The 12,349-nt window shown below is 34.9% G+C and overlaps 1 protein-coding gene across 3 annotated transcripts in view; it reads left to right on the top strand.

The window, feature by feature from the left end:
• The window catches only part of SLC49A4 (solute carrier family 49 member 4), a 93,331-nt gene that overhangs the window by 47,449 nt on the left and 33,533 nt on the right, over positions 1–12,349 (top strand). For all 3 annotated transcript variants that reach the window (XM_073231549.1, XM_073231548.1, XM_073231547.1), the window contains exons 6-7: positions 4,379–4,446; positions 7,596–7,723. In XM_073231549.1, the coding sequence (XP_073087650.1) occupies positions 4,379–4,446; positions 7,596–7,723 (196 nt within the window). The remainder of the gene's footprint in view (positions 1–4,378; positions 4,447–7,595; positions 7,724–12,349) is intronic.

Genomic DNA, 12,349 nt, shown 5'->3' with positions numbered 1-12,349 from the left:
GTGGGCAGTTAGTAATTGAACTACCTATTAACAGAAAAAATCAACCATTTTAGAAAAAGATAAAAGAATCCATAATCTCTATATTGTGTTGCCCACAACAGTTAAAAAGCAAAAACAAAAATATTAGACATACAGGAAAAAGGAAAATGTGACCATATTAAAAAAAAAAGTAGTCTTTAGAAACCAACTCGAAGGTAGGCTACACGTTGAATTTAGCAGAGACTAATTCAAAAGAGAGAGAGAAATCTTTGCTCCAGATCCATAAATATATTATTTTGAGGGTATATTACCATCTGTTATCTTGTGGAATCTTTTTGTCCAGTACAGTAGCCAGGAGCCACATGTGGCTCTTTAATTTGAAATTTAAATTAGTTGAAATGAAATACAAATTGACTTCCTCAGTGGCACTAGCCACTATTCAAGTGCGCAGTAGCTCTTGAATTGCAGCTTGTGGCTAGTGTATTGGACAGTGCAGATACAGAACATGCTGTCGTCACAGAAAGTTCTATTGGACAGTGCTGTTCTAGAAGCTCTACCGTTATTCCTGTCACATTTAAACTTAGAATTGAATTTTGTGCTTGTTATAAGGTAGATATTAAGGTTTTTCCCCCCCGTATATAGGTATTCATTAACCTAATATCAATTTTTGAAAAGAGCACTTTTCTCAATTACTCTCCATTGTCATTTTTGTCATAATGAAGTGCCCTTATGTGCACGGATATGTTTCTAAACTATTTTTTTCTTCTAGTCTGTATGTCTATCTTTGCACCAAATCCAAATTGTCTTAAGTACTCTACTGTTATAATAAGTTTTGGTATCCAGTAGAGTAAATATTCCCCCAGTATTGGGATTCTTATTAGAATTTTTTGAGTCGATAGATTAGCTTTAGAATTAAGGCCTTTATAATATTGAGTCTTCTAAACTATTATCATTGTATTTCCCTTCATTTACTTAGGCCCCAAGGTCTCTGAATAATCTTATAATTTTTTGCAGACACATTCTATATATTTATTATATTTATTCATAGGTACTTAATACTTTTTAAAACTATTTTAATTGGTAAATTTAAAGTTTTATTTTCTGTTGGCTGGCAGAGGTATAATTGATTTAGAGCTATAGTTGATATAGAAGTATAGTTGATTTTTGCAAGTAATTGACATACAGCTAATCTTGTATCAGCAACCTTGTTAAACTCACTTATTGTGATAATCTGATCCTTTGGCCTCCCTACATATATACTCATATCAGTTGTGACTGATGACAGGTGGAGAAAAATATATATAATAAAAATTCAGCATTGAGATAATCATATTTTTCTCTTTTACACTACTTAGGTGGCAAATTACATATTATTGTTACATATATTGAATTACATTGCATACCTGTACAGAACCAATTTGTCAGTGATTTATGACACTTTTTATATGTCACTGGATTCCATTTGCTCATACTTTGTTTAGAATTCTTTGCATTTATGTTCATGAATGAGATTGGATTATAATTTTCCTTCTGTCCTTTTAATTTTAGTATCAAAGTTTTACTAGTCTCAAAAAACAACTAAGGAAATGTTTCCTCTTTTTCTGTGTTTGCAAGAGTTTTTTTAAGTTTGGTAGTTTGAGGTTTAGTTTTTCCCATATTCATTTGAATTCACTGATGAAGCCTTCTAGTTTTCTTTGTGAAAAAAATTTTAATATAGATTAAATTTCTTTAATAGTTATAAAATTATTTAGATTTCCTATCTATGCTTGTATCAGTTTTGATAAATGGTATCTTTCTAGTTTCATTTCAGTTTTCAAATGTATTGATAAGTTCTTCACAGCATCATTTTATGATTTTATTAGGTCTCCAAGATAAGTCCTTATATGATTCCAGATATTATCACTATCTTCTCTCTTGTTTTTTTCCTTGAATAATTTCACCAGTGGCTCCTAAATGAATGTATATTTTCAGTTTCATCGATTAGTGATTTTGTTTTTATATTTCACTGTTCTTTTGTTTTTTTTGAGGGAAGTTACTTCACTTTCCTCTTTTTAGCTTTTTGATGTGAAGGCTTAGATCCTTGGTTTTTAGCTTTTCCTATATAGGCATTTAAAAGCTATGCATTTCCTTTTAAACACAGCTTTAGCTTCATTCATTCTGTAAGTTTTACTAAGTAGGATTTTCATTTGATTATTCAATTTAAAATAACAGTTGATCCTTGAACCACATGGGGATTAGAGGCACCGACCTTACAACAAGCACAAAATTCATGTTATAAACACTGAAAAGCCCTTCCAGGTATTTCTCTCCATACACACTCTGAGAAATACAGAGACTCTAGGTATTAAAGAAAGTGAAATATAAAATTAAATGAAAGGGAAAAAATTAAAGCAAAGAAAATATTTTTAGTAATTAATGGGTAGAATGTTATTAATTAAAGTAAATTCCATGAATAAAGGAAGCTGAAAAGCAAAATGGGCTTCAAGGACCAGGATCAGTAGTCAAATGCACAGGGGGGCTCTTAGCCTAGGACAGAACCACACTCACCTAGGGGAGAGATGGCAATGTTTGTGGGGGCCTAATAACATTAAATGGGCATTAGACAGATGCTAAAAGGTCTATGATGGAGAGTGGCAATTTTGCAGAAAAGAGTTCTCCTGCCCCAAATGCCAATGGTATGAAAAAAAGGTAGAGATAATTTAAGCTTCAAGGTATTCTCTTTCTCCTGAGAACATTTATCTTTGCTTCTGACACCAAAAAGACTCTGTATAAAGTTATTATATTACTTAGAGTGGTCTAAGCTGCTATGATAAATAGAATCCCAAAATTCCGAGGCTTAAGAATAAATGTACTTCTAGTTCACATAGCAATCTAGGAGGGTTTGCATAATAATATAGGGCACTAGTCCTTAGACGGGACAACTATTTTCCCCACACTGAATTAGAGACATGTGCTACTTCTACTTTGCAGCTCTTCTCTCCCCTATAACCTTGTCATTACGTGCATGGGTGAGCCCGGGTGACCACATCTGGATTCCAGCTGGTAGAAAGGGAAAGAAAGCATAGCAGCTGTCTTCAGGTTCAAGTTAGAGGTGGTGCACTTCTTCTGCCCTCTTCCATTAATGAGAACTCAGTTGTGTAGTCACAGGTTAACTGAATGGGAGCTGGGACATGCAATCCAGCTAAATGCCCAGGTAGAAGAAGATAACATATTTTGGTGAATAGCTGGCAATCTGTGTCACAGGTATAATGCAAAAGATGACTAGAAAAATAATAAAAGACAAAAGTTAATGTGGGCAACTCTCAAGTGCCAGGCCAGGTTTAGACTTGGCCCTTTAGGCACAAGGAAAGCCAGTAACTATTTTTGAGTAGGATAGTAGAATGTTTGGGACAGTTACTCTGGCAATGGTGGGCAGAATCAATTGTGGAGACAATTTAAGAAGTGATCACAGGAGTCCAGGGGTAAGAAATAAGGTAATAAGCAGTGTGGTGGCCGTGGGAAGAGAGAAGAGTCAGGATCCACTGATACTGGTAGGGACACAAGGAATTTCGGTAGGAGCAGCAATTAACTAAAATGTATTGAGCACTTTTTATTAACTTCTTTAATTCTTAAAAAAAACCCTTGTTATCCTCATTCTACTAATGAGAAAACTGAAACTTAGAGTGTGAGTTCATACAGAAGCCAAGTTATAATAAGAGTTAAATATACATGAGTGATGGGGAAGTCTAGGCAGATTGCTTGGCCATGAAAGGAAGAGACAAGACATTAGGTAGATGGAGAAGCGTCATCAGGTAATAATAGCTAACCTTTACTGAGCACTTCCTGTATACTGGCCACAAGATCTAAGTCTGTACATAGATTATCTCATTTAGTCCATTTTTTATAGGTAAGAAGACAGTTTGCCCAGGGTCACAAAGCTAGTAAATGGCAGGGTTGGAAATGTTTTCTCAGGAGTGGAGTGAGCTATACATTTGAAACCCAGCTCTAATTCTTTTTCTCTGCACTCTCCCCAAGTGCTCAACCCCACATTTCTCTTTCTCTCCCTTCTATTTTTAGTTAATGTCAACTGTACAATGCTAGACATGCATTACAAATTTGAAAATATTTGCTTATGACATTATTTTGATTCAAATATTCCAATAAAAAGTTAATGAAAGTTAAAGATGTGTTTACTAAAATAAATTTGTATTAGTCACACATGAATTCTTTCATATTATTCATTTTCTTAATAGTATTTTGTTGCCATTTAGCTATTGATTATATATTAAATTTTATATACATATAATTACATGTATATTATACATTGGATTATATATTGATTATAAAGGATCTTTATTTTCATGCTTTCTAAATTGCAGCATGAGTATATTGTATTATGTGTTTGCCTCTTTCCCAACAGGTCGATGCTGGCTGGATTGGGTTCTGGTCCATAGTTGGAGGCTGTGTTGTTGGAATAGCTATGGCAAGGTGAGAATATTTTATGTTAAAAGTGTGAATGTGAAGAACCAAAAAAAGCTCAAAGGGAAATCTGGCTCCCATAGGTAAATGTTAAAATTCAGGGAAAAGCAAAACAGGCAAAGGCCAGAGAAGGGCACTTGTTTGGGCTCTAAGAAAATACACACAGAGTAGAGAGAATTTGCTGCTACAAGACAGCTTTTCAGGAATAGTTCCTCCTAAAATGTTTTTGGAGACCAGAGATGTATTTCCAGTGTAATTAAACTGTCTCTCTCCATATTATTAGAGAACAACACCTGCAAGTGGGATCCAAAGAAGAGTGATACAATAATAAAGGCAAATTGATAGTTAACAAGAATAGAAAAGAGTTGAAAAAAACATTTGTAAGAGCATCTCTTAAACATTTCATGAAAAGGCAGAATCCTGATTAGCAGATACTCATTTCTGCTCTTTTTTGGCAGTTATGTCCCTATGGTTATCCCATTTTGCTGAAACTGTCCATAAAGTCTGCCAGTTTCACCAAACTCCCTTTGGTCTTAACTCATTATGACAACACTTTGTTAGAATGAGTCAGAGAGGAAAGTCTCATTTTCTCCAAAAAAAGAAAAGAATGAAAAGTATCACTTATCTAGGGGAGTATCTATTAAACTACTTTTGGTGTTCCCAAGCCAGTAATACTCATTCACTTCCCAAGTCATTTTACCCTGTGTAATCAAAAACAGAATTAGGCAGTCAACTTTACCAGTAGGAGAAGGCTCTAATTACATATTTGCGGAGATCAAATGAGATATATAAATCACCGCAGTTTCTAAATGCTTAAACATAATTGATACAGGATGTTATAGCTACATCTTATAGTTTGCATAGTGTTTCAGGGATAATGAAAGAGTAAATAGGCACTGTAATTTCTAAATCATTTTATCTGAGATTTTTGTAATTTAGGAAAACAGAATAAAATCTAAAAATGAAAGAAGAGGCATAGAGGACTATTTGTAGGAAACCAGTACACTGATACTGAAATACATTGATTGGCCTGTCACATTTGACGAGAATCATTATCTAATTTTTCTAATTAAATCTCTAAGCCAATTACAGTGAGTTATCATTTACCAAATCCTGTTCTGAGCCAAATATGTCAAAGGGGAGCCATTATATATCAAAAATGACATCTCACATGCTCCTTTCTCTCTATTTTCTTTCTATAAACCCTTAATTTTAACTATGTATAAATAGAACTAGGGGGAAAAATTAGAGTGAGGACATTTCTGTTTTTAATTTGCTGAAATGGAAGTTCTAAAAAATACTGCCCTTACTCTGGGATCTGAAATCAGTCGTAGATATCTTCTAGGCCTAAAATTAATTGTAAAATTATATTCATAACATCACTTTCTGGATCCCTAGAATGGAATCTCTTTATAGACGTTAGTGCTTCAGGTGATTCCTTTGTAATTATGTTGCTAAAAGCTGCTACTAAATGCACTGCTTTGCTTCTGACACTTGGTCCTAGCTTGATGGTGTTAGTCCATTTGAAAGGACTAGGTCCCCAAAACCAGCAGACCACAGTGGTCAGTTTATTCTTAGGGGATCTGGCCTGTAAACTTTCTCACTGTTAACTTCACTCAACTCTTGATTATAACAGAAAACTGTTTTATTCGCTCATACCTCGCACCTGCCTATCTGACAACTTAAGTTCATGCAGCATACCAAACTATAAATCAGTAAAGTGTTTGGTAGATGTGGAATTAAAACGGTTTTTGGATTTTCTTGAGGAACTTGTCTATCAAGCTGTGGAACCTTTTTCAGAGTACATAAGGATCTTTGTGCTACTGAACTTTCATTGAGAACATACCTGTCACTGGGAAAGATGCATCCATTTTTCCCACCAAAAGGTGGCATCAACTCTCATGGAAGTCATTTTAGTCTAGATAATGCTTACAAACATAATTAAGCATTTCATGTCAAGTAAGTGCAAAACAAAAGATAGTGAAAGTATTAAGAAGGAAAGGCATATAATTACAATAGAAATTAAAATCAGTAAAGAAAAACTTCAAAGAAGAAAAACATGGTGAATGTCATATTTAGGATAAAATCAGTTTTTCTACAATAAGAACAGTTCTGAGGTGCAGAGTAAGTTGTATCACAGCCAGAGGACTGTACCTATACAATCACCAGTAAATCAGCAGATGAGGTAAAACAATTGACAAATGGGAAAGTTTTTGTTTACAACTAAACAATAAACATCTCTACCAGATGCCTTTTAGTTTCACATTAACTCAGGGCAAAGCAGGGATTTTGAAAACTTGGAATGCTATGAAACATTAGTCACAAACTTTGTAGAATAGTATTCACTATTCCAGAGCTATGTTCTTGCTCTCACAAAGTTTACACTCTGATAGGGAAAAGAAAAAAATAAACAAATGCAGGAACAAGAAAAATATCAATAAAGATAAATGCTATGAAGAAAATATAGAATGTGGAGATGGGATGGGAAGTCTTCTTCAGTGAGCATGGAGAGCCTTTTAACCTGAGACCTGAATGAGCTGAGGAGTAAGCAGGAGTTAAGTTGTGTGAAGAATGGGGGTACCAGCATTCCAGGCAGATAGGACCGATAAGAAGGCTACATACTGCAATGGGAAACAGCCTTAGCAGGTATGAGAAGCAGGGTCATCTAACTGGAGAATAAGGCAGTGGGAGAGTAAAGGCAGAGAGACCAGATCATATAGGACCACGAAGGCTCTGGTATAAGCATTTGTATTTGTTCTCTAAGTGAGTTTCCATTTTGGGAGAGCCATCTTTGTAAGTTTGTGCCAACATATTAGCCTGTTTTCTAAGACTGAAACAATATGTGCTCATTATAGGATGCTTGGAAATTACATAAAAATATAAAGCAAGTAAAAGTGGCATTTGAAAACTTACCATCCATCTTATAAATTATAGATCCCAGAGATCACATTTTGTGTGTTTTGAAAGAAAAAAAATTATCGCAAAATAGCACTAATCGCACAAACTCAAAATGTATCAGTTAAAAATTTTTTAAACTTGCTTTTAAAAGAATGCATGGAAACTTTTTCAAGAAACTATCATTTAATGGAAGTGTGTCATTGATTTAAATAGTCTTTTAAAAATCCAGCTAAAATTAATAGAACATTGTTTCTTTTCAGATTTGCAGATTTTATCAGGGGTATGCTGAAATTAATCCTTCTTCTCCTGTTTTCTGGGGCTACACTATCATCCACGTGGTTCACCCTGACCTGTTTGAACAGCATCACACACCTGCCTTTAACCACAGGTGAACACAGAGTATTTTGAACTTTGAATTAGTATTTTCAGTTCACAGAAGTATATATACTCTGACAGGAGGACTTTTTCTTGCTTTTCGTAAGTAATTGATAAACATACAAAAAGTTCTCCCTTGCCCAGCCATTACATCATCCCCTCTAAAAAGAGCTTAAGAAATAACTAAAAATATTTTTATTGGTATTTTACATATGGAAAAGAGGTATAATTAGCCTAAACTTATATAAAATGGAAAAGTTTATATTCTTTTAAAATTTGTAATATTAAAAATAATACAAAGATTTTTATCTTCTTTATAGTATATCATTGTTAAAACAGGAAAATGAACAAAGGCAACTATGATGTTTGATGCCAGTAAAATTCTTTGAACCAGCACCTACAGGCTTATTTTATATTTAGTCTTATTACATTATCAATACAAAACAAAACTTACTGGAAATACCTACTGGAAGTATATTATGGGCTTATTCATAGCTTATCCAGTTGACTGAAACATTTACAGTTCCTGTTGTTTTTATTGCTATTGTTAATATCATTTGGGGGTCTAAATTAGTTTCCTATGGCTTCTATAACAGGTTACTACAACCACAGTGGCTTGAAATAATGCAAATTTATTATCTCACACTTGGTATGTTAGAATTCCAACTCAGGTCTCACTAGGCTAAGATCAGAGCATGGGCAGACCCTAGGGAAGAATCGTTTCCTTGCCTTTTCTGACTTCCAGAGGTGCCCACATTGCTTGGCTCATGGCTCCTTTCCTACATCTTTGAAGCCAGCATTTGCAGGTCAAGTCCTTCCCAAACTGCATCACCTGTACCTTTCTTCCAAGGTCACGTATTCCTCTGAACTCACATCTTTAGCCTCCCTTTTCCACTTTTAAGGATCCTTGTGATTCCATTGGGCCCACACAGATAATACAAGATAATCTCCCAATTTTAAAGTCAGCTGATTAGCAAACTTAATTCTATTTGCACCCTTAATCCTTTTTGGTTCCAGGGATTAAGACATAAATACCTTTTTTTGATGGGGTGGGGCCCTTCTGCCTACTACAGGATCTTTTTTTAATTATTAAGACAGATTATTTTATAAACCAAAAAGGCTGTTATTGCTTCTTCCTTTTCTTTAACAAAAGATAAAGGTGTGTGTTTTTTATTCTATTTGCAAGAAATATTCATCCACCTTTAGATTATGTATTTAATTGTAGGGTTATTTGTTATAAAGGCTGATTGTAGGATTATCTGTTATAACAAGCACTTGTATGGGTAGGAGTAAGCAAGGGTCTAAAAGTGTCTCTATATGGGCCTGTTACCAAGTTGCATGTATGTTTCATGGGACTCCATGAAAGAAAGGTTCCTTTTGTCTACATATAATTAAGGAATACTACAAATTCCAATTTGGATTTATGTGCTCTATAATAAAAGGACCAGCAGTTAACACATCAGAGGCATGAAATCTTTTAAAGTCAACCATTTATTTGGGGCTTTCTACCCAGTGATCATAGGGCAATGGAATGAGGTTGCCCTGAATCCACGACTACCAGACTGCACCAAGCCAGCCACCCTGGAGTGCCACAGCAAACTCACAAAGGCAGGGATCAGAGTATGGGTAGACTCTAGGGAAACACAGGGATATTCCACATCTTTTGGACACTGTGAACCTCTAGTTCAAAAGAGTCCCTGGTTTCATCATTAGATCCTTCTACGTTCTTTTTGATGACATCATATCTTTGCTAAGTTAAGTTTTCTGGAGTTGCTGTGATAAAAAGAAAATACTGCACAAAAATCATTGTGGAACGGGAAATGGGGGCAGTAGTGTCCTTCTGATGTCAACATTTGAAAGGTTGCCTGGTGCCCATCACCTCCCATTAAGAAGTAATTGGGGTTATTTAGGAATGAAATAAAAATATATTTCTTTCACTATATGGGTATTATTTTTTAAATGGCCACTGAGTCATCAGGACATGTATATTTATTAAATTGTTTAGACCTAACTGTAAATAACAGAATTGTTAGCTATTTCCTTTGGCCTTGGAGCACCATGAAATAATAACTGAGACACTAACAGTGCTGAGAAGTGAAGTTTGGAAACCTCTGCTCTTTACCTTCCTGCGAGGACCCTCTCTCTTTAACATAGATTGCATTGCCTCTAAAGCCTGGCTGTCCAGAGTAATAATTTTTGGAAACTGTGCATTTTTTATATACTGATATTTCTACATTAGGATTTTTGAGCAGTTTCAGGAAGTGTTCTGGGGAAGAATTTTCTATTTTATTCAAATTTAATTTCTTAATTTAGCAGTTGTACAGCATTCTGGTAGAACAGTTTTAGTTTACCACTCTTGTTATTCATGGCATTACACTCAAATTTTTTTGTGATACAGTATGTCAAGTATACATCTGTTAGATTTTTACAAGACAGAGTTGTGAGTACATAATGAACAAATTTTTCCCTTGAATTAAGTATAGAATATTCATTATAAGATAGTATGTTTATTAAATTTTCAAGTATTTTCTATTTAACATAAAATTAACAGTTTTACCTTTCAGTGGAGGCAAAGGGAATGAATGAATTTGTAGTAATGAGCATGTTTTGCTTTTATAATCAGGAAAATATGTATTTGAAAACTATACATCTTTTTAAATCTTAAAAGAAAATTGATGTAATTGACCCTGTTCAAGACTATGTGTTCCCAGTCTGTCCTTGAAAGTAATTATGTTGGACAGAAAGGAAAGCAAAATTAAATTAAATCAAGGCCAGAATTGAAAGGTTGAGTTTGATGTGGCCATCTTAATAACTGCTTAATTTATAAATTCTACTGTTGTTTTCAATCATAAGTCAGTTTTTCAATGTCACTTAGAAACTTCTGAAAGGTGCATTTTTATCTTATACTGGATTAAGGACTGGACTTGTTCACACTCCTTCTCTGAATTATCATAGTATTGGTTAATAGTTTCTTCAATATATGTCTATCTCTCCTACCAGTCTGAAAATCTGGATCATGGCTTTGTGCCTTATAAATCCTGACCCCAGCACCCACCCCAGTACTTAGCAAAAGACATAGTGAAAGAGTGAATGAGTGAAGTGTATATTATCTCCATTTTGAATCTCAGTAGATATGACTTATTGCTAATAATAGCACTCAGGGCCAGTCTTTGTTATTCAGCACTAGCTACAGTGAGGCAAAAGGGCATGTGGAACAATGGAGAATTTGAATAAATCTGTCACAGATATTCTTCCTGCCTTTGTAAAAAACTGATCTAATTCCTTTTAAGTAAAAGGGGTTTCATGAAAGGGAACTTACTACAAAATCTAATTATACACAAGTCTAGCCCTTTAGGCTGATATTTAAAGTCAGTAATGGCAAAGTCAAGTGTTTTTTCACAAGAGTCATTCTTGTTTTTAATCAGGAAAATATCTACTCTTTTTCCTGTTTATAGCAAACTTAGTATTCTATTATTACTTTCATTGTATGAGAAGAATGTATGTTTGAAAATCTGTGCAGTAATTCTAATATTTGACATGATAAATTAAAAGCTAGTTAATTTTGTTCAACCTGTGTGTTATAAAGGGTACTATTACTAAAACTTGCTATTGTAGTCTTTTTTTTTTTTGGTATCATTAATCTACAATTACATGAAGAACATTATGTTTACTAGGCTCCCCCCTTCACCAAGCCCCCCCCACATACCCCTTCACAGTCACTGTCCATCAGCATAGTAAGATGCTGTAAAATCACTACTTGTCTTCTCTGTGTTGCACAGCCCTCCCCATAACCCCCCCCAAAACACTATACATGCTAATCGTAATGGCCCCTTTCTTTTTCCCCACCCTTGTCCCTCCCTTCCCACCCATCCTCCCCAGTCCCTTTCCCTTTGGTAACTGTTAGTCCATTCTTGGGTTCTGTGATTCTGCTGCTGTTTTGTTCCTTCACTTTTCCTTTGTTCTTATACTCTACATATGAGTGAAATCATTTGGTACTTGTCTTTCTCTGCCTGGCTTATTTCACTGAGCATAATACCCTCTAGCTCCATCCATGCTGTTGCAAATGGTAGGATCTGTTTTTTTCTTATGGCGGAGTAATATTCCATTATGTATATCTACCACATCTTCTTTATCCATTCATCTACTGATGGACATTTAGGTTGCTTCCATATCTTGGCTATTGTAAATAGTGCAGCGATAAACATAGGGGTGCATCTGTCTTTTTCAAACTGGGCTGCTGCATTCTTAGGGTAAATTCCTAGAAGTGGAATTCCTGGGTCAAATGGTAAGTCTATTTTGAGCATTTTGAGGAACCTCCATACTGCTTTCCACAATGGTTGAACTAATTTACATTCCCACCAGCAGTGCAGGAAGGTTCCCCTTTCTCCACAACCTCGCCAGCATTTGTTGTTGTTTGTCTTTTCAATGATGGCGATCCTCACTGGTGTGAGATGATATCTCATTGTGGTTTTAATTTGCATTTCTCTGATGACAAGCGATGTGGAGCATCTTTTCATGTGTCTGTTGGCCATCTGAATTTCTTTTTTAGAGAACTGTCTATTCAGCTCCTCTGCTCATTTTTTTTTTGAGAGGACATCTCTCATATTTATTGATCAGATGGTTGTTAACAACAATAAAA

Source organism: Manis javanica, chromosome 3, assembly GCF_040802235.1.
Source record: "Manis javanica isolate MJ-LG chromosome 3, MJ_LKY, whole genome shotgun sequence".
NCBI classification, from domain to species: Eukaryota; Metazoa; Chordata; class Mammalia; order Pholidota; family Manidae; genus Manis; species Manis javanica.
This window is presented reverse-complemented; position numbering and strand designations above follow the sequence as displayed.